The following is a 23707-nucleotide window of genomic DNA, read 5'->3' as shown; positions in this document are numbered from 1 at the left end:
ATAAATGTAAGTTCAGTATATAATTCTAAATTTTACAGAAGCTTATTAGGAACTTTCACATTGATTTTTATCTATGTGTGGAACACACCTTTCAATATTTAGTTTCAGAATATTTAAAGCAAAATATTTTGTAAGGTGAAATCTAGGTTTACAATGAATTCCAATGATATTCAAAAGTTATGTAAACAACTCATTTCAATAATTAGACAGGAACGTACATGCGGTACATATGTAATTCTGAAACATATCTTAAATACTTATTTTACTTATATAAAACAGTAAGACATCGGTATCCATTTCGTTCACCTGAAGGAAAGATTCAAGTAAATTTTTCTGATCAAAATTTGTTCGTCGTTTTTGTCGTTGCTGTAAATTTTCGCACTTTCACATTCCTTAGAAATACTGGGTCAATTACATCAAAAAATGACATATAATATCCAAAGGTAGAGTCAGGCACGGACCTAGAATTATTTTTCAGGGGGTGGGGTCGACCCCAGTCCAAAAGAAAAAATCCAATCCAGAAATTTTTTGAAAGAAAAAAAATTAACCCAAAAAATAATTTTCAATTAAGGGGATATAACTCGGAAATTAAAGGGAATTTTTAAAATCTATAACAACAATTTGAACTAGATGCTGTCATGAGACAGTAATACCCGCACTAAGGTGTTTGCCTCTAAATACACACTCCTACATATTAGGCTTTCCAAGGAAAAGCCAAAATAATTCTATAATATACATGGAACATGTATTCGTCAAATTGAATATGAAATTCCCGGACCCTGTGACCCATGTGACCTATGACTCAGAAGATCTTATATGTATTTTATATATATGCTAAATTCATTACCAGTCTGAAAAAAAACCCAGAAATTAATAAATGATGTGAATTAGATTTTGATGTTTTGCTCATAAAAAAGCCTTTTAAATTTACTAATAGCCCCCCCCCCCCCCTTCCGGCACCACAAACACACGGTACGTACGTTTTTTTTTAAATAAGCTCGATGGAAAAGTCGTTAAAACATTGTTTGTTATGAATTAACTTAAAATATGTTCTTTTACCATACATGTTTACATTTAAACACCTTTTGGAAAAATTCTACACCACATTTTTTGCGTCACCCATTTATCAAATTTTTAGATTAAGCATCACTCGGCACACCTTGGCCGATTCCCACTTCATTTGATAAGGATTGAAGGTTTGCCGAATGGAATATAAGCGCACGGCGCAGTTTGGAGTATATTGAAATAATTCATTTTGTGTTTTAATTGGATTATATTTCATGAAGTTGAGACCTATGACAGTCGGTAAGTACAAGTTTAAGTATAGACTAAAATAAAATAAACCGCAAATGATGTTAAAGTTCAAAAAGGGTCAAAGATCATCGCATGCCACAGTCACATTGTGAAGTTTTCTCCCGTTGTCGATGTGACATTTTAATAGCTACTGGATCCAGATTTTTTTCGGGAGGGGGGTTCACACCCCAGTCAAAAAAAAGTCCAGTCCAGAATTTCCTGACAAGCAAAGAAAAAAAACTAAAAACAAATTAACAAAATAAAAACAATGATAGTGGGGTCGTTCGGTCAATGTTTTCTAAGGGGGATGTCCAAAGTCATTTCTAATTTGCTTCAGTATACAGTCTTATTCAAATAACAATGAAAATTCCAAAGAGGGGGGTGGGGGTGTTACAATCTCCCTAGCCACTCCCTGCCTCTGAAATTACAATAGATCTTGTGACTCCAAATTAGTAGTTTTTTTCCCATTTGACTAGTATATACATATTTTATATCTTGCGTTTATATTATGTCTGTCTGTTTGTCAGCAGAAACTTTAACCTTGCCTATAAGTTAAGTTTTAAGTAGGATGGGCTATACTCATGGCTTCCACATTGCATATGTTCCTTGTGACAAGACCCTTTATTTGGGTACCACCAATTTTGACCTCTTGACCTTGACCTTAGATTTTTACCCATTTTTAGCTCTACTGGTCAGAGACCAGAAGAGCTTATGCGATAGTAAGGTGTCCGTCATCCGTCCGTCTGTCTGTCCGTCTGTCTGTCCGTCTGTCTGTAAACAATTTTTCAAAATGCTACTCCTCCTACAGTTTTGATCTGATTTCAATATAACTTGGCACACAAGTAGACAACACTACGATACATGAAATAGTGCATCGGTTTTTGATTTTGATGAACGATGTTGCCATGGTTACTAAAAATAGAATTTTCTGTGAAATTTCTTTAAAACGCTACTCCTTCGACAGTTTTGGTCTGATTTCAATATAACTTGGCACACAAGTAGACTACACTAAGATACATGAAATAGAGCATCAGTTTATGATTTCGATGAACGATGTTGCCATGGTTACTAAAAATAGAATTTTCTGTGAAATTTCTTTTAAACGCTACTCCTCCTACGGTTGTGATCTGATTTCAATATATAACTTGGCACACAAGTAGACTACACTAAGATACATAAAATAGTGCATCAGTTTTTGATTTCGATGAACGTTGTTGCCATGGTTACTAAAAATAGAATTTTCTGTGAAATTTCTTTAAAACGCTACTCATCCTACAGTTGTGATCTGATTTCAATATAACTTGGCACACAAGTAGACTATACTAAGATACATAAAATAGTGCATCAGTTTTTGATTTCGATGAACGTTGTTGCGATGGTTAATTGAAAAATAAAATGTTCAATTAAATTCCTTTTAAACGCTACTCCTTCTACAGTTTTGGTCTGAGGGCAATGGCTTCTTTTTTCATCCTTTGTTATAAGTACAAACCAGTAGAGCTACAGTCTCAACAGAGACTTCTGGTTACAAGAATTATACCAATCTTTATACTTGGCCTAAGTTTTGATCAGTAGGTGCTAGGGCTTTCATGCTTAACATGTGTATTCATAGTGAACTTTCAACAGGTATAAATATGTTTGACCTTGACCATAGAGTTTGACCCACTTTAAAAAAAATTAGACTTGGCTATTAACTTTTGAACAGGAAGTATTAGGGATTTCTGATTTCACATGTGTATTCCCGAGAGAGATGTTTTCACAATAAACAAACAAATTACTAAAAAAAAATAATAAATTATAAAATATGAACATGTTGGTCATATCTCTTGTTCTCCCTTGAATCAGAAATGATGATACAGATATTTTAAAAATAATTATTAAAAAAGATGAAAAGGTTGTGCATCTTAAAATTGACTAAGTTTTGTGGTTGAATTAAATTAGCTATAAAAGTTTACTAGCTTTATTTTGCTACTCAAAACACCTTGATTAACTATATTCAATCATACTGTTTCCTGAAATGTTCAATTTTTTTTAACAATGGATACATGTCATACATTTTCATCAACCATGGTAACCCTTTCAAAATACTCATTTGGGCTTTTCTCAGGTTTCCTGTTGTCCATCTGTTTGTCTGGAAAGTTTTTACATTTTTTACTTCTTCTCTTGAACCAATGGGCCAATTTTAACCATTATTCACATTGAAATATGTACATTTGTATGTCAGTCTGTCCATCTGTCTCAATAAATTTAACCTTGGTCATCACGGTCATATCTATCGAAGGAGAAGAGACCAGGCATTCATATTAAACATACCGGTATGTATTTGTATTTAGCTGTGACAATGCCATGATTTTTTTAACCTTGACCTACAAGTTTGACCTACTTGCATGCAAAAATATTAATACATGTTTTAAATTCATCATTTTGAAAGAGAAATGTTAGGACATTCATAATATGCATGCATGTATATTATTTCCTATGAATTAAGACCTTTCTAAATAAATCATAAATCTGTGACCTTGACCTTGAAGCTTAACCTACTTTTCAAAAATATAGCATTTCCCTATAACTTTTGATTGAGAAGAGATATGACTTTCACATATGACATGTATATTAATTACCCAAAAGATGATTAGGCTACTGTGTAAAATTTAGGAGTCCAGGGAAGACGGTGCTTTTTGCAAAAAAAACGTCATTTTTCGACCCCCATTTGACCCCCCGAGGCAAAATCAAAATTCAGAAACCTTACTGCATATCTACGTGACACCAACAACCATCTCCCAAAAGATGAATAGGCTACTATGTAAAATGACGGAGGAGTTCAGGGAAGACGGTGCTTTCTGCATAAAAATGTCATTTTCGACCTCCATTTGACCCCCCGGGGCAAAATCAAAATTCCGAAACTTTACAGCACATCTTCATGACACCACCAACCATCTCCCAAAAGATGATTAGGCTACTATGTAAAATGTAGGAGGAGTTCAGGGAAGATGGGTCTTTTTGCATAAAAAACGTCATTTTTCGACCCCCATTTGACCCCCCGGGGCAAAATCAAAATTCTGAAACCTTACGGCACATCTACATGACACCACCAACCAGCTCCTAAAAGATGAATAGGCTACTATGTAAAATGTAGGAGGAGTTCAGGGAAGATGGTGCTTTTTGCATAAAAAATGTCATATTTCGACCCCCATTTGACCCCCCAAGGCAAAATCAAAATTCCGAAACCTTACTGCTTATCTACATGACAGCACAAACCATCTCCCAAAACATGATTAGGCTACTATGTAAAATGTAGGAGGAGTTCAGGGAAGACGGCGCTTTTTGCATAAAAAACTTCATTTTTCGACCCCCATTTGACCCCCCGGGGCAAAATCAAAATTCCAAAACCTTACTGAACATCTACATGACACCACCAACCATCTCCCAAAAGATGAATAGGTTACTATGTAAAATGTAGGAGGAGTTCAGGGAAGACGGTGCTTTTTGCATAAAAACGTCATTTTTCGACCCCCATTTGACCCCCCGAGGCAAAATCAAAATTCAGAAACCATACTGCACATCTACATGACACCACCAACCATCTCCCAAAAGATGATTACGCTACAATGTAAAATGTAGGAGGAGTTCAGGGAAGTAAAGTGGGACAGACGGACGGACGGACGGACAGATGGACGGACGGACATGAGTAACTACAATATACCCGAACTTTCTTTAGAAACTGCGGTTATAAAAAGGATTCCAACGTATATAAACTTGGAACATTTTATCAAAATCCGTTGCGGAATTAGTAAGCTACAATGCATCAACTTAATGTCATGGAAAAAGAAGGATTCAGGGGACGTCGACGTTTGGGTAAACATGAACTACCAAATTCTTTGTAATACTAATATGTTGCTTTATCATTACTGTAAATATTTCGTTGCTGTGTAAGATTTTTTCAACAAAATGTTCGGACAAATTAAACTTTTGCTCCAGAAATGAATCTAAAGACCGAAAATGACGTCATCAAAATAATAATAAAAACCCCCCATATATCTAGATTTTCAGACCTGAAAGTTTCCGAGAACTTGCGTTCACAAAATTAGTAAAATAAAGATATCAAGAATAGTGGAAAAGAAACCTAAAAATAACAGTAGGGTCTTCTGCTGAAGACGGATGACCTTTTGAAAAGAATAATAATCTTAACCAGCAGAATCAGTATGTTTTACCACTGTAAACTAAAGACCTTAAATAAAACTAAGTTATTTTTATTTTTCTGTTTTCAGACCCTGCTTGTCTAGAACTTAATTCTGCAAGAGGATGTTACATTGCAGATTCAAAATGCATCGATAAGAATTGGTAAATATGAGGAGTTTAATAGAATAATTTATACAATAAAACCATATCTATTTATTCGATTTTCAAAGAATGAAAAACTTTCCCTCTGATCACATTTATTGAAAAAAGTTTATGCTGATTTAATAAAATTGTAAGACGCGACTGTACTTTAAAATTTCAATAAAATAAAAATTTGAAGTTTTTCCTTAGTTAAAGGAATCTTGACAAAAGCTGCAAGCGCAACACAGGCAAGGACAAAATGTAGCTCATGTGTTTGTAGATTTGTCCAGGAGTCGGGCGTATTTAAAATTTGTTTTAGGCATAAATTCGATATTGCATTTTGATTTTATAATAGCTACAAATTTATACATCTCAGAAATACTTGTTACCCATATAATTTCACTGTTTATAAGTAAACCTAGATCGTAAACCCCTTTGCACTCACAGACGAAAAGATTTGAAGCAGGTTCATTGTGAAGAAACTATAAGCTCTTTGTTGATCAAACTTGCAAGGATGATACAATTAAGGATGCACACTACAAGGCTTGCTTCTTATGCTGGATTTGACCTAATAGTATATATTTTCCAAATGACTGAGGGGGTTTTTCAGTGTCATTCTGAATTAACTATATGACCTATGTTGATCAAACTTGCATAGATGAATCGACGAATGCACACTTCTGGACCTGCTTTCGATGAAAATAAGTCAAACCTACATTTTACCGATGAGGGACTAGGTTAAAGTTTCGGAGCTGATTATCAAGATATGTACACTTTTAAATTTGCCTCAGAAGCTGCCATCATTCTGAATTTTAATGACATTTTCTGGATGAGTTACTTGTTTGAAGTTTTAGATACCAGTAAGTTCATTCCGAATGCAAGTAACTGCAAGCCCAATCTGATCAAAATATGGCATACAATTTACATTTTGGTATGTACACCACTAGATCACGAGTTTAATGTGGGGCTTATTTAGATACAATATTCGAAAACCTTGTATATTTTGAAAAATATACAAACGGGAAGAGCTGGGGCAGTAAAAATGCTTATGACAGCCTAACATCCCCTGTTGATCGGTCACCTCGGTATTTTTCAGGTAAACGGAATTATTTTTAATGAAATATTCATCTGGTCAATAAAGGGTCGTATGGCAATTCTAATCGGATAAAATGAAATGCTTACTGTTCTTCTGCAGTTCGTCCAAACTCTGATGTTTTTAGGGGTCCTTTTTGCCCTTTTCTCAGTTTGCAGTGTTTAGATTGAACTGTTGAGCATTCATCTGGCTTGATATTTTCACGTTTTATCCTCGTATAATTCATAAATGCTTTTTAATGAATTGATAGCAAGCCATGCACCCCAGGAGTGTCTCAAGAGGAGGCAGAGGATGTAGTTTCTTTAGCATTGTCTGTTGTATTTGGAACTATGACATTCTGTCTGCTGATTTCTTTGTTACTTCTGTATTTCGTCAATAGGAGAAGGAAAGGAGGTAAATATATAAATTAAATATAATTTGCATGATCGAGAGAGAAATGTGAAGATTTATCCTGATTTCTTGGCTGAATGAATTTTCATGTTTACAGAGACATTCATGCTATATTTTATTATTATTATTATTATTGCACCCCAACCATAACTTTAACAACAAACCGACAAACAAAAAAAACGCAAAATCAATTCAATGTTACCGTTAAAATACTGAAACAGTTTACGAAAATCCCTTGGACACATTACAAGATTCAGCATTTTTTTTTACTCGAACCAGATTATTTTTCTCGGTAATTTTGTTAAACTATGGAGGAAATATGCATTTGGTGCATTGGGCTAAATTAACTACTTAAATACTTGGTTATCGCTCATTCTAAATGCAAAGTAAACAAATAAAAAAGAAGTTCTTCAGGTTCTTTGGTGTAAATACTTAGAAATTCTACAGAACTTGTTAATCATATAATCTTTTTTCAACAGGAATAATTACATGTAATGGGAGATAAGTGTTTGCGCACTATCGATATTTGTGGGTGTTTGATAAAGGTTTCATTTACAAACAATTTATTTTTGATTTTCTTATGATAACAGCAAAATTTTTACTGTCTCGCACGAGTTAAATTGGATTCGATACTGTGTCGGAAAATTTTTTACTGTTTCAGAACCGACACAATTAAAAAAGTTCAAGGAGAACCCGAAGCAGTTAACTGGGTTTGTTCAGTTTCTTACTCCTATTCTTCTTCTATCATTTTTACTGCACCTCGCGCGATCGCACAGCGTAAGTAGCATCATGCATGGTCGCTCATTTTTAAAATGCCACTATTTATCATAAACTACAGAAAACAAACATCGCTAGTAAATGTAAGAAATTGATAATTTTATGGATCAACCCTTCCAAACTAAACAGTTGATTGATACATGTATGTATAAGCAGAATTTTTAGCGAGGATTGCTAAAACGAGGATTAAATTATGGCGCTTTTAGAGAGGACTTTGAGATCGATGAAATTGAATGTCGCTAACAAATACTCAATTAGTTAGTATAATATCTTTCTTTGCATTTAACAATTGCTACAATTACTTTTTGTTGAAAGCATACTTTTAATATAATTCTTCAAATGTGTGTCTCGCTAAAAAGTCTACTTAAATGGTACGCATATTCCATTAAAATTATTGTTTCAGAAAACAGAAAGAGGAAGTACGAAGATATCAACCTGCATGCAACAGAAAATGAAAATCTTCTAAGAAAGTCACTGGAAATGGATGCTAAACCAAATGTTCCATATCATGAAAGAGGTTACATGTATATTTTAGAAGAAACAAGCGCCAGAATAACAGACATCAAAGATGAAAGCAATACAAAAGTTTCTACTCTAAATGCTGCCTGCAAGAATGGAAAGACAGATGCGTGTAGATATATCATCAATCGCTATCCAGATATGCTTAATCAGGTAGATGATGAAGGATGGAATGCAACATTATACGCTGCACAAGGAGGAAACGTTGAAATTCTAGAACTTCTGCAAGAAAAAGGCGTCAATATGATATATGAAAACAAGTTTGGCAAAAATATTCTTCACATTGCTTGTGTCAATTCCCGATTAGAAATGTGTCAATATATCGTCCAAAGGTATCCAGATATTCTTAAACAGGTAGATAATTTTGAAGGGTTTAATGCTGCACTATACGCCGCACAAGGTGGGAATGTTGAAATTCTAGAACTTCTAGCAGAAAAAGGCGTCGACCTCTTATATAAAGACAAGTTTGGCAGAAATATTCTTCATATCGCTTGTGTACATTCCCAGTTAGAAATGTGCCAACATATCGTCCAACGTTATCCAGATATGCTTATACAGGTAAATAATGAAGGACAGAATGCTGCATTATACGCCGCTCAAGGAGGGAATGTTGAAATTTTAGAACTTCTAGCAGGAAAAGGCGTCGACATGACATATAAAAACAAGTTTGGCAGTAATATTCTTCACATTGCTTGTGTCAATTCTCAATTAGATATGTGCTGGCGAATCATCCAGCATTATCCAGATATTCTTAAGCAGGTTGATATTTCTGAAGGGTGGAATGCTGCATTTTACGCCGCAAAAGGAGGAAATGTAATAATCTTAGAACTTCTGGCAGACAAAGATGTTAATCTGATGTATAAAGACAAACTTTGCAGAAATATTCTTGACATTGCTTGTGTGTTTTCCCGATTAGAAATGTGCCAACATATCGTCCAACATTATCCAGATTTGCTTAATAAGGTAGACAATGGAGGAAACAATGCTGCCTGTTATGCTGCAACAGGAGGGAATGTTAAAATTTTAAAACTGTTGGCAGAAAAAGGCGCCGACATGACTTATAAAAACAAGCATGGAATGAATATTCTCCACTTTGCCTGTAGGTTTTCTAACTTAGAAATGTGCCAACATATAATCCACCATTATCCAGATATGCTTAATCAGGTGGGTTATAAAGGGCTGAGTGCTGTATTATCCTGCGCACAAGGTGGAAATGTCAGAATTTTAAAACTTCTGGCACGAAAAGGCGTCGACCTCTCATATAAAGACAAATTTGGCAGAAATATTCTTCACTTAGCTTGTGTCAATTCCCGATTAGAAATGTGCCAACATATCGTCCAACATTATCCAGATTTGCTTAAGCAGATGGCTAATTATGAATGGTGGAATGTTGCATTTTACGCCGCTCAAGGAGGGAATGTTGAAATTTTGAAACTTCTTGCAGAAAAAGGCGTCGACCTCTCATATAAAGACAAATTTGGCAGAAATATTCTTCACTTAGCTTGTGTCCATTCCCGATTAGAAATGTGCCAACATATCGTCCAACATTATCCAGATTTGCTTAAGCAGATAGATAATTATGAAGGGTGGAATGTTGCATTATACGCCGCTCAAGGGGGGGATGTTGAAATTTTGAAACTTCTTGCAGAAAAAGGCGTCGACATGACATACAAAAGCAAGTTTGACAGAAATATTCTTCACACTGCTTGCTTACATTCTAAATTAGAAATGTGCGAACATATTGTCCAACATTATCCAGATTTGCTTAAGCAGGTAACTAAAGAAGGGAACAATGCTGCTTGTTATGCTTCAATGGGGGGAACTGTTGAAATTTTAGAACTTCTCGCAGAAAAAGGCGTCGGCATGAGATATAAAAACAAGTTTGGCATTAACATTCTCCATTATGCCTGTATGTATTCCAAATTAGAAATATGTCAATATATCATCAAGCATTATCCAGAAATGATTCATCAGGTAGGTGATGAAGGGTGCAATACTGCATTATGCTGCGCAAAAGGTGGAAATGTTATTATTTTAGAACTTCTGGCAAAAAAAGGCGTTGACCTCTTATATAAAGACAAGCTTGGCAGAAATATTCTTCAAATTGCTTGTATGTTTTCCCGATTAGAAATGTGCCAATATATCGTCCAACGTTATCCAGATATGCTTAAGCAGGTGGATAATGATGAAGGCTGGAATGCTGCATTTTACGCCGCACAAGGAGGGAATGTTGAAATTTTAAAACTTATGGCAGACAAGGGCATCGACATGACAAATAACATCAAGCTTGGCAGAAATATTCTTCACATTGCTTGTGTCAGTTCCCGATTAGAAATGTGCCAACATATCGTCCAACATTATCCAGATATGCTTAATCAGGTAGATAATGAAGGATGGAATGCCGCATTATACGCCGCTCAAGGAGGAAACGTTGAAATTATAGAACTTCTGGCAGAAAATGGCGTCGATCTGACACATAAAAACAAACATGGCTTTAATATTTATCACATTGCTTGCATGAATTCTAAATTAGAGATGTGGCAACATATCATGCAACATTATCCAGATATGCTTATTCAGCTTAACAATGATGGATGAACTGCCGCATCATGCGCCCGCAAGGAAGAACTATTCAATCTTACGAAATCTAGATGAAAATTGCGTCGTTTTCTCTAGCAGGGTAAAACGAAGGATGATTGATTGATTAATCATGAATTTGTTTTACGTCCCTTTTGAGAATGTTTTCACTCATATAGAGACGTCGCGTCGCCGTATACAAGTGAAGGGCTTCAAATTTTTACCTTTACACTGCAATCAGGGCTGATGAGAGGTGATGGATCTTTATTTCCAGCGCCTGCAATGACACAGTCTTATCCGAAGGACCTCCAGCTTTCATTTCAAAGTGCACATGACGAAAGAACAATTGTTATCTATTTTTATATCGACTTAGGTCAGTCGCAGCCGAGATTCAAACTCACGACTTTCAGTTCACGAAAATGAAGAATGAAATGCTGTCGCTCTAGCATATAAAAACTAAGCTGATGTTTATGTACGTATTTTTGTATTTAAAACGTGTAGACTTTTGTGATTCTACGTAATCGGTAAGTTATGCTAGTTCTACATATCTGATATCAAACCTATAGTAAAAACATTTTTATATAAAAAGTATATTCTATCGAAGATATGTTATGTGACATTCTTATGGTGTTTTCTTAGATTTCTACGTATATTCATTTTTACAATTAAATTATGCATATATAGATTCCTAGACCTCTATTTATTTTGAAACCTGGCAGCTTCAGATTATTTTATAAATTTGAATCTGAATTTTCCAATACTAGTGCATTTTATTGATTACGTGTACTTAGAGAAGAAAAAAAAATTGTCGGTGTAAATAACAATAATAACCCCCTAGAATAATGATCAGGGGTCAATTTTTTGCCCTCAGATAATACCAACCGTTCGAAAAATGCACTCGGTATTATATGACGTCGAGAACTTGCCCTTTTGCCCTCAGAAAAGTTTCTTCACCCCAAAAATCTGTATACACTACGTAAAGAAAAATGACCCACGTAAAATAAAGAAACCCGTAAGGTTTAAATTTGAAATTGTTAGGAAATAATAAAAATCAAGAGACCTGTTGGCTAAAATACTCAACTGAATTAATTTGGGATTAAACAATGATTTGTTGATCTTATCATTAGATTATACAACAAAAAGGTTTTCGATTTCCGTTCAGATTAATGACATTAGGCTGAATACACATAACAATTTATTTTCCTAAATTTTTATTTCCGTGAGTAGAGGTAGAAGAAACCTTTTCATTGATTTTCTGAGTTTTTTTTTTTATCTCCAAATGTAATATTTGATATTTGTCTTAAAAGTTTACTTCTCATTGTGCATAATGGCAATGTCTACTGTCTCTGAAATTCTATTCTTTATGTCTAAGTACTTATCCGTGGATATAATAAAAAATGGCATTAATGTGTGCAAATTATAAAGGCCTAAATGAAATCCAAGGGAAAACAGTTACTGATATATGAAGCCAAAGTCAATGTGATTAAATTCTAAGGAATATACTGTAGATTTAATTTTTAATTTCACGTGTCTAAAATTTCACGGTTTGTTAGAAAGTTACCTTTCACGGTGGTTATAATTTCACGGAGAATCGTTTGTAAATATTCATGTACTATGACTGTTTCTAGGTAGAAATGACGTGAAATAATAATCACGATGGTTTAAAGTTCGCGGAAAATTCTTGAATCGTGAACATAGTGAAATTAAAAACACCGTAATGTTTTCCACTTCTACAGTATACAATTGAAATTCATCCCACGTCAATGCTCCCAAGAATACCTGTATCGAGTACCACAGAGTGAGTTATTATTGTCCTCGGAGAATGTGTGCTTACACTGAGGTTTGTTCCGCCTCAGTGACAACTGTACATTGGATTGTTAAGATTTGATCTCTCTTTAGTGTTTCTTATATCAAGAATGGGCATGCATAAAGGATAGATAATTGAAAGAAAATGCACAAGTCTATACAAAAATTAAAAAAGTCTTTGAAAAGGTGAAAAATTAAGGGTGTACTTGATTGTAAAGTCAGATTTCAATTCTTCCGAGAGTTCAAAAAATTCTACCAATCAAGTAAAACTGGAATCAGATTTGGTACACATTATGGCTGCAGCTCGACAAATAAAGAATTAAATGATATATTGTAAGACGCAATGGAGGATGAAAGTGCGAGTGGATGCTGTAAAGAACAGAGTATCATGCCGTGTGCAGCTCTTAATTGAACTTAAAATTAGCATGATTTGAATAATACTATGAGAACATTATTAAATTTTAATTTGCAAATAGGTCCATAGGACTGTATTAGGGTTCAAAAACAGGGAAAAACTTCATACATGTTTTAATCGGCACATATATCAACTGAGCTAGTCTGACTATAAAATTTAATGGCATAAATTTTAAGCAGATTATCAAAATAAGGTTTCCTTATTTTTTGTCGTTTTTTGTGAATTTCGACCCTAGGGCAGGGGTGTCCCTTAAAAAATCCTATCTTTAATTATTCATTACATTCTAACCTATAAAAATATCACAATTTTTATTTAGGGACAGGCCTGCCTTGAAGGACTTCTAGGCCACAATCCATGCAAAAATCAACGCTTTGATGGACAAAATCATTATGGTGTTTCGGCCAACTTTCGACGTTTATTGTAAAGTTGTAAATAATAAATTACTTGTATGAATACATATTTGAAGAATTTAGACATATATACTGTAGAAGACAAAAATTAAAGATTAATATTTAATTATCACTTTTTTCCGGGAAATTATTCTCTCCTATATGTCAATTCTTTTGTCATAGTGAATACATCCTTTTCCTGTTATATTTACTCTTTTAAGATTAATCATTCGAATGTTTTCCACCCCGATTTCCTAGGGTTTCAAGAGTTGTCAAATTTTACAATGGACCCTATGGATATTTGCTGGAAAAGCGCAAGTTTATCAAATGTTTTCAATATTTTTTTGTATTTCTGCTCTATCAATTTCGGTTTTAGTCAAGTTGATGAAAGTAATTGTAAAACATCACCAAAAATTGTGAAATATCCAAAAAAAAAATGACCATCTAGGTTTAGATTGCTAGTACATGTATACTCACTTTCCCCCTAATATTTGTTGTTAAATCACATTTTCAGACCTGAAAGTGTTACAGATAATGTTAATTTTGTATTAAAATCACAATATTTGGCACAGGTGTACTGTCGCACATACGACTGCATGAAGTTAAAAACCTGCGCAAAGTCATGCGCACTCGAATTAGACTCGGCCTCATTAAAACGTAGGAATATTTTTGATACATTTTTTTTGTATCTGTCATATTTTGTAGTACTCTATAAAACAGGGAAATTTGATTTATTTTGAAATTTTGAATTGCCCCCTACGGAAACGAGAATGTAGAGTTTTGTGTTCTTACATAAAATGTATAATTATACATCATTACCCATCGTATATTAGTAATTGAGCAAAAGATATAGTGTAGTGTTTGTATAATGTTCTTAAAAGTGTGAAAATTGGCATATTCCTACATAATATCCTATAATAAATGTACCTGAGACGATCCCTTTAAAATACTTAACGGTAGATTTTCCCTAAACTTGGCATGTACACTGAAGTCAATTTAAGTTTAAATGCCCCCTTACGCGTAAATGAATGTTTTCTCAGACGACCATGTTAAAAGACTTGAATGCACTGAAATTCTTCATTATAACCTCTATATATTTAAAATGAAATTTACAAAAACCACTGTTTATGAATAAAATTTGATGCACATTATATTATTGTATGTATTTCAGACATGCAGAAAATGTATGTCCTTTTTATGTTTGCCACGTTTGATTCATGGACGTTTAACTGACTAAAGACGATGAAGACCAACTACCAAATACATTGTCTGACAAACGGGATGACTTCAGATTTTTCCATCATCATTTTTCCTTATTTATTTAGAAATATATCCAGTATCATTTGTGTATGATGTTATTGCGTACCAACTTATGCAGTATCCAAAAGCACGATTAATTTTTATACCGTGGCAGGCTTCTGACAGATCCATGAAAGTTGATGTTACCAAGGGTTTCAACGACCTCAGTTAGAAGTTAGTATACACTGTAATTAGGTAAAATTATTCGGCCTTTGTTTTTTATACTCAATTCGACGACGGAGATATTCTGTTAATCTGATATGTTCATAGTCCTCAAGTCGGGTGTGACAGGTCAACAGGGGATGCTTACTCTTTCTTGGTACCGGATCCCATTCACCTCTGCTATTTTGGGGGTCTTTGTATGCCCTGTTTTCAGAATTGTATTGTTTCTGGATATTTCAAAATCATCATTCTTCGTTATCTTCACCGTTTTTCATCAGACAATAAACCCACAGTATGTCGTTGCCTGAGACATTATGTCATTTGCGATAGATTCTATCTCATTTTACGAAATAAAAATACCATTAAAGATATATGAATATAACATTGAATATCTCTCTGTATTAATTTCCAAAAACTTATTTTAGTTGATTGTATACTGAATACTTTGGGACACATATTTACCATTGAAAAGCCAGAACATCCTATTTGTCTGTTTTTTTTAAATATAAATGTCCATAATGCTATTAAACTAGAGAAATCAGCAGGAATCCATTTCGAGCTATCATAAATCCGTCATCACAGAATCGCCCATGAAAGTAAAATTTCTGTTTGTATTCAGAGTTGTTTACTAACATTTCAGATACTGGGCTTCCCATTGACACACGATTGTTTGATTGTTATACCATTGATTTCAAATAATATGTTTTCTAGAATGCACTTTAGAAAAAATATCAAGTCAGCTGTGTCAAGAGGAATGTCTGAGTGCATGCTGCAGTCGAATTTCGATAGCACTTCTTTTACCGCCTCTGAAAGTTCATTGGTCATATTTGTATACCCCGGGTACATTGATGAGTCATATGCTGACTGACGTTTTTCATACCAATTGTTGGTCCATTATTTATACACTGAATTGACGACAGATTTTTTCTGTTATTTCCTGATCATCACAAGGAGCACACGGCGGGTGTAACCGGTCGGCAGGGGATGCTCACTCCTCCATGGCGCCTGATACCACCTCTGATGTTTCGGGGGTCCGTGTTTGCTCTACTCTTATTTTGTATTGTTTTATGGACTTTGAGATTGAATACTGTTCGTTATCTCCATGTCCTTCTTATATAGTAATTGACGAGTAAAAAGTTCTTTGGAAGTTTGATACATTCAAATTTGTTAATGAAATCTTAATTTTTCTATCTTTAAAATACGTTTTCTGAGATTGAATGATAGGTAGTGTGAAATAATCGAAGTAATGACGTATTCTTTTCGTTGGTTACCCTAATTGTGATATGATGGGTCTATATTTTGGAAATGTATTGTCATTTTCCCTCATTTTATGAATAAATAGAGTCGTTCTGGTCGTACATTCTGTTCCTCTGCTTTTGTAAGGTACGAAAATGTTTGCTTGTCTAATTTTTTTTTTGAAACATTTCGTTGAGTTTGTCAGTTTGAGTTTCTATTGTACATTCATTTCGAAAAGATGGAGAATTTCAGATGGCTTCAAAGTTTAAATTTAATTTAAAAAAAGTTGATTCGAAAATAAGGCTTTAAGATAGGAAATACTCCTTTTTGAAGGACAGCGACCCATTGTAGCAATTTTCTATTAGATTATTATTACTTACATATTAAATTAGGCCATTTGTATATTATGACAGTTCACTAGAGTCTTACCAATTAGTTTTGATCAATCAAATTGTTGAAAATCCGAAACCGTAGAATTGACCTGACACAATCCCAGTTTTAATGTGAGTACGTTACAATACAATTTCTTTAATCTGAAATTATGGCAGTGCAAAAGGGGGAATACAATTAAAAGTACTCTTTTGATCAGTTTAAAGACTATTTTAGCGCAATTTTACAATTCATTGTTTTCATTAATCATTTGAAAACATATTACAGGTTTAATGGGATAAAAACACACAAGTTGTTAAATAAAAATCAAATCCAACTGCAATTCATACTTACAGGGTTGTTCGTAAATTTCGTGGACTTCATTGATAAATACTAACAGACATGTACATTTGATAAAATATATAAAACTATTATTTTCATTAAATCAATGTTGCATTTTATACATGTGCAAATAAAACAAAGCACGAATAGTTATATTCTTATCAGATACAAAAAAGACACACACTCATACCCGGACCACTAAAACAAAAATCCTTGACGATACCAGACGCCAGAAGCTAAATAAAACATCTATCTTTCTCAACCACTGTCATCGTTTACTGTAGATCACTATATTTTCGCGACACCTTATTTTCGCGAGATGGTCATTGACTCTTGAGAAGCGAGACAAAATTTTCACGAATTGTGGCTCTTGCTCTATATAATCTTAAGGAATACTATTATACGCGAGAATTAAATTTTTGCGAGCAGACTGTTTCGCGTAATTGCGCGAAAATAAAGTTCTCGCGAATAAAAAGTGATTTACAGTAACTCAATACATATCTGATGTTGCTTGAAACAGTCACAAAATGTGTACAAACTGTTCAGATTTCATATGTAAAATGGAATTTAACACTTCTTGTCTCAGACCCCGCACATCCTCAAACCTTCGTCCGCGTAAAAGTCACGTTACGAAATTCATAATTTATAGCATTGCATGTCATCCTTTAAACTGTTTCCTACGTTCGAAAATTTCAATTTCATGTACTTATATTTATGTACTACAGAACGACTTACTGTAATAAATTTTGCCGACTGTTTACAGCATTATGGATCTCGGTCGGTTCTTTATCGATGTCTACGCAGACTTTTATCACTGGTTTCTGCTCCATCTTTTCCGGAAACGTCCTTTTTTCGAACAATCCGGTCATGTATCAATAGATTCGACTACATACTAGGGTATGAACCGAAGTCGCCTCCAGAGAAGTTTGATCTAGACAGGTATGTAGGCACTGTTGTATAAATATACAGCAAAAAGATCCCAGGTACTGGGAGAGCCAGAGTAGTTTAATTTGGTTTGGTGGGTAACCTCTGTCCTCTTGTATATAAAATCTATCTTTTATGTTTCGATTTTAACGAATTTATTTGCCTTGAAAAGTTTTAATACCCTGTAAAAGTTTCATTTTGTCTTCTTTTCCTCGCAACTGCAGCTACTTGACATACGATATATATAATTGCATTTTGTTTTTGGACAAACTGAAATCAAACAGTACCAAATTGAAATATTGTGTCAGATTTATAAATCTATCTATGTTCTTGGAACCTGTGTCTTCCATAGATAATTATTTACCAATGCTCACACATCGTGATCATCAATTGGCCTACCTATTTTTATATTATATGAAGCAGAACTCCTTCAAAAATTTCTAAAGGAGGAATGGAAATCTTGCTGTGGCCTTCATGACAATATTCGGATATATCAAGTTGCTGAAAGAAGAATATTAGCAGCCTTGTTTAAAGGCATCATTTCGTTATATTCGAATACAATGACCTTGTCAGCATATACAATTTTTCATATGTCAAATGTCTACTGACTTTTTTCTACTTATTGTTAGGGTCACCCGCATGGCGCAGTGATTAGAGCGTCTGCTTTAGAGTCGCGAAGTAAGGAATTCATCCTTACGTCACAGGTTCGAATCCCACTCTGTCGATAAACCGAGGTCCCGTGTCGCAGTAGGTCCTGGCACGAAAAAGATCCCTCAGTGATCAATGGCCCTAAGTGCCGAGTAAATGACAAAGTTTGTACCTTTCCACCAGCAAGTGGTTGGGTCTCCATACGAATGAAAAATTCTCGAGAGGGACGTTGAACAACAATCAATCATTCATTCATTCTTATTGTAAGGCCATTTTAAACACGAGGAATTATCAACGGGTTTTTCCCGATCATGACAAGGATTAAACTGCAGGTCTGACCGGTTCGGTAGAGGATGCCCGCTCCTTTAAGTAACTTTATCCCTCTTCTGGTTTTTAGGAGGCCCATATTTGATCTGCTTAAATTCTAAATTCTTAATTGCCTTTTGAGCTTAAATACTGTTTGCTATTTCACACATACAAACAAACAAGTGCCTCTCTAAATCCACGCCAACTGTCATGCGAGGGAACAAACTTATGCAACTTGCTACTTTGATTTTAAGAGGTATGCATTCCTGAGTTGTTCTTCATGATTTGGCATAGATGCAGTTCAAGCTTTTAAATATAAATGTTGATATTCAGTTTTCCCCTAGGTTTAGCCCGAAAATTAAAGCAAAGAGACATCTTTATGCTTATCTCCCATTTGACCACCCCTAACAAAAAAATACTATAGTAAACTATAGTTAACTATAGTTAACTATAGTGCCAAAGTTAAAACTTTGGAACTTTGATTTACTATAGTGAAAACTTTGGAACTTTGATTAACTATAGTGAAAACTTTGGAACTTTGATTTACTATGGTAAAAACTTTGGAACTTTGAATAACTATGGCGAAAACTTTGGACCTTTGATTTACTGTAGTAAAAACTTTGATTAAGTACTATAAAACCCTTGGAATTATTTTTTGGCTTTCCATTCAGTACATTTCAAGACTAAGATTCATTAAAGTTTCAGAGAACGTTTTGAAAATACGACCTGTCCCCTAAAAGAACGAACACAAGAAATGAATTTTAATGTACAAATTGTCTCTTGCACCGATAAATAAGCAATATTTATTATTATTTATGGGAAAATTTATTATAAGATATAAATTCCGTCACTTAGAATCAAATATTTGCCTCCTTAACTTCAGATAATTTTTTTTCTACTATTAAATGTAAATATTGAATTTAAATTAATTACTTTGAATATTTAAATTAAGATGAACAACAAAACCAGCCTAAACAAACCAATATCATCCCCCTTAAAAAAGACTAATAATAAAAAATTAATAAAACAAAATACAAAAACTTTAAGAGCCATTCTCTGTAATGATTTGAAATTTTATATAGGAGCTGTTGCACGCTTAGTCTCAGAATTTCTCCAAACTCTCTATGATAAAAGTCATTGATACCCTAAACTGAAATCAGGCAAAAATTGGTTGCTATGCTTTATAGTTACCATGGCAACATGTCTTAAAGTTCGAAAAATGGCATTTTTTAACATATTTAGAGCCCCATAGTTAACATTTGCGGCAAAGCAAACAATTGGCAATGACTGTTTCCAAAAGTTGAAGGCCAGATGTCTCAAATACATGATAAACATGTTTGGTAAATCAACTATTACATACGTTACTATGGTAACAAAGTATTCAAAAGTACAAAAAAAGATTCATTGAATTTTATAAAGTCATACACGTAAAAATAAAAAGCAGTTATAGGATGAAATGTGACCAAATAATAGAAAAAAGAGCCTTGAAACATATACCAAGAACAAAATATGATATTTCATTTTGGTTGGCAATGGTTGCCAAGGTTTTTATACCACAGAGAGCCTTCAAAGTAACACTCTGTATGTTTAAATCTGATCCTATCTTTTAAAAAAGCACATTTCCTCATAACGTATGATCAATTTCTAAAGATGTTGGTGTGCTCCTAGTTTTCCCATTTGAAAAAATTCAGATTAGATTCTTTAAATAGAGCGTTGCTATGGAAATAAGCAGAAAATATATGCTTAAAAACCTGAAAAATATTTTCTTTCCTTGGATACGTACCCTTAAATGTAGATTCCCAAAACTTTTATGATTGATATTTATTAACAGCTAACCTGACTTTTAATTTTGACTATCATCCAATCTCTAAGTGGATGCAAGAAGTTGGCATATGTTAATATTGATATAAAGTTCACAAAATCGAACATTTTCCCTTCTTGGTAACCATAGCAACAGTGTTGTTTTCTTCATCAAATTTTATCAATATATGATATTCAACTTCAGTTCTAACGGATAAGTAATATTCAAGCTGAGTACTTTAATTTGTTTCTTGATTATATGGCAATTTAATTCTTAATGCAGCGAAAAATAATTCACTTTTCAGCAATGGTATTTTGTTTCCATGGTAACACTCTAAAGTAGCAATTATACCCAATTTTTCAAATGGTTTTGGTGTTGCAAGGTCCTAAGGATGCATATTTGCCAGTCTTGAATTTTAATGTTTTTCCTCAAGACAGTGGCATTAACCCAATCTTAATTACTGGTTTTGCATGGTTACACTGTGTTACCATGGCAACCATAAAAGTTATTTATAGAATAATATTGCTTATACTTATATACTTAATGTCAAACATTTTCATTGTTTTTCTTAAGTCGTTGATTGAGTATTAGCATGTAATACCTACCATTAGTGAATACGGAGTGCTTTTCAGCATATTTCAGCATTTTAAATGTATTCCAAATGTACCCTTGGTTACCACTTACTTAGAGATATATCCTAAACAGTTTCTTTACAGTATAAGTGACATCAAGGTGTCATGTTTTTGTGAGAATGGTTTGTTTGCTTTTTCTAGTTTTTATTAAGCCACAGTCAAGATTTAAAGTGACTGAAAATCTCGATTTTTCAAACTTTTCCGGCTGTTGCCATAGCAACCGAGACACTTAGCAACGAAATTTTGTTTGATATTTGTTTCTGGTGTCAAGTACTAAGCATAGGTGAAGTTTCATCAAAATCGGTGACAATGCGTGGCAACGAAGTTTAAGTGGTTACAGAGAATGGCTATTAAAACTTTGATCTACCTTGGTAAAAACTTTGAAACTTTGATTTACTATTCTAATAACTTTGGAACTTTGATTTACTAAGGCGAAAACTTTGAAACTTTGATTTACTATAGTAAAAACTTTGGAACTTTGATTTACCATAGTGAAAACTTTGGAACTTTGATTTACTATTCTAATAACTTTGGAACTTTGATTTACTTTAGTGAAAACTTTGGAACTTTGATTAACTATAGTGAAAACTTTGGAACTTTGATTTACTATAGTAATAACTTTGGAACTTTGATTTACTATAGTGAAAATTTGGAACTTTGATTTACTATAGTAAAAACTTTGGAACTTTGATTTACTATCGTGAAAACTTTGGAACTTTGATTTACTATGGCGAAAACTTTGGAACTTTGATTTACTATAGTTAACTATAGTTTACTATAGTTTACTATAGTATTTTTTTGTTAGGGACGGACCTCGCAACTGCATGGGCATGCGCTTTGTCCTTTGTGTTGAGATGAAATTTGTAATGACCTACATTCTTCAACATTACAGATCTAAAACCTGTGCAGAAACAGAGGTAGAAACTTTTCATGCCTTTGTTTTCCATTAATATATATATATTAAAGTGTACATCCAATCTAAAAAGAAAAAAAAAAGATATGAACAAAAGAGCCATAGTGCATTTTCATTTTGATAGTCACTTTCGCCTACTGTAGTAGTGATTTTTAAATGCATTGTTTAACCAAAATTTTGTCATACAATGTTAGTTTATACATGCTTTTAAGCAAATCACACATAAATAATATTTAAATATTAACAGTTCCCTCATATGTTAGATATAAAAATTGACCAGTTCATATAGAGAATATAGTAAATACTTAGGTATCCCCCTAAACAATGACAAACTGTAGCAAAAGACCACCCTTAACCAGAAAACAACTTCTTAATAATTTTATTTGGATGTGACTGCATTTCATCATATTTAGATAATTTTGGTTAAAGGTGGTCTTCATATTGAAAATATTGAGAATATGTATTTAGTTTTTCTTTTTATATTATTTTAAGATTCAACAATCCGTCTTAAATTTATCCTTCCGAATTCAATGACTTTGTGGCGTAGTAGTGGTATGATTACTTGATTGTAGACATGATGATCGTTAGTTTGAGTCTCACAGTTTCTTATCTATGCAATTTTTTTCTCTCTATGCATTTTTCCTAAGTTGTTTTAAATTATTTTATAATACGTGTATAAATAATGCAAGAGATATATAATACAAAATTACACCTTGAAAGTATCTCGGGAAAAATCAGTCCAAACTATTTTAATGACCCAAAGTCATACATGTAGCTGCTATCTTGTTTTATTTTTAAGATTTTCTAAAAATTTATTTAGAGTAAGAGTATTTAACTAGTATAATGATTGTCATGTATCAAACTTGCAACTATGAAAATATAACACTGGTCCCAAAATGATTACATACATGTAGTTTGATCTTAAATTGAAAAGGTACATGTATCTATAAATAGAAACAGGTGATTTCTTTTTAAATACTTGAGTCGGTCGTGTCGCCGGAAAGGCAGCTATGGCTCTCTAACATGCCATTTTTATTTGTGATAATTTCCTTTTTCAGATTCCTTTAACAATTTCCAGAACAGCACTAATGAAATCAGAGAATGGCATCAATTTACTGCTAGAACGCCGAGGTTGAATATCAGAAACTTTAATTTTCTAACAATTAAATATCAATTTTTATTAAATTTTTACCAGTGAAATACTGTGATTTATTCACTGAATAAAATGATCTCCTGTCACAGAGTGTAGGAATATCAAAATGATATACTGTCACAGTGTGACAAATATCAGAAGAACAAAGAAAGTTTTTTTAAAAAGATCCCCTTGGTCCATTAGAAAATATATATCCAATTCAACATAGAATAAAACTCCCAATGATTCCAAAATATTTTGTTCAAATTCATTTTTATGACGTTTTCAATCTCAAAACACTTAGCTATGACGTCTCAACCGCTCAACTATGACGTCATTTAGCCTATGACTGCATGGGAAAAAGTCA

The 23707-nt window shown here is 33.5% G+C and overlaps 1 protein-coding gene across 1 annotated transcript; it reads left to right on the top strand.

Moving 5' to 3' along the window:
• The first annotated feature begins 5090 nt into the window (after positions 1-5090).
• LOC134243511 (putative ankyrin repeat protein RF_0381) lies at positions 5091-10987 on the top strand. Its single transcript, XM_062725778.1, has 4 exons — positions 5091-5145; positions 5559-5631; positions 6954-7096; positions 8274-10987. Exons 1-4 carry the CDS (start codon positions 5091-5093, stop codon positions 10985-10987), a joined length of 2985 nt encoding a protein of 994 aa, XP_062581762.1.
• The last annotated feature ends 12720 nt before the right edge of the window (positions 10988-23707 follow it).

The sequence above is a fragment of the Saccostrea cucullata genome, unplaced genomic scaffold (assembly GCF_032062105.1).
Source record: "Saccostrea cucullata isolate Sc308-1 unplaced genomic scaffold, CSIRO_AGI_Scuc_v1 ctg2399, whole genome shotgun sequence".
Lineage (NCBI taxonomy): Eukaryota > Metazoa > Mollusca > Bivalvia > Ostreida > Ostreidae > Saccostrea > Saccostrea cuccullata.
Note: the sequence above shows the minus strand (reverse complement) of the source record. Positions and strands in the feature narration are given on the sequence as shown.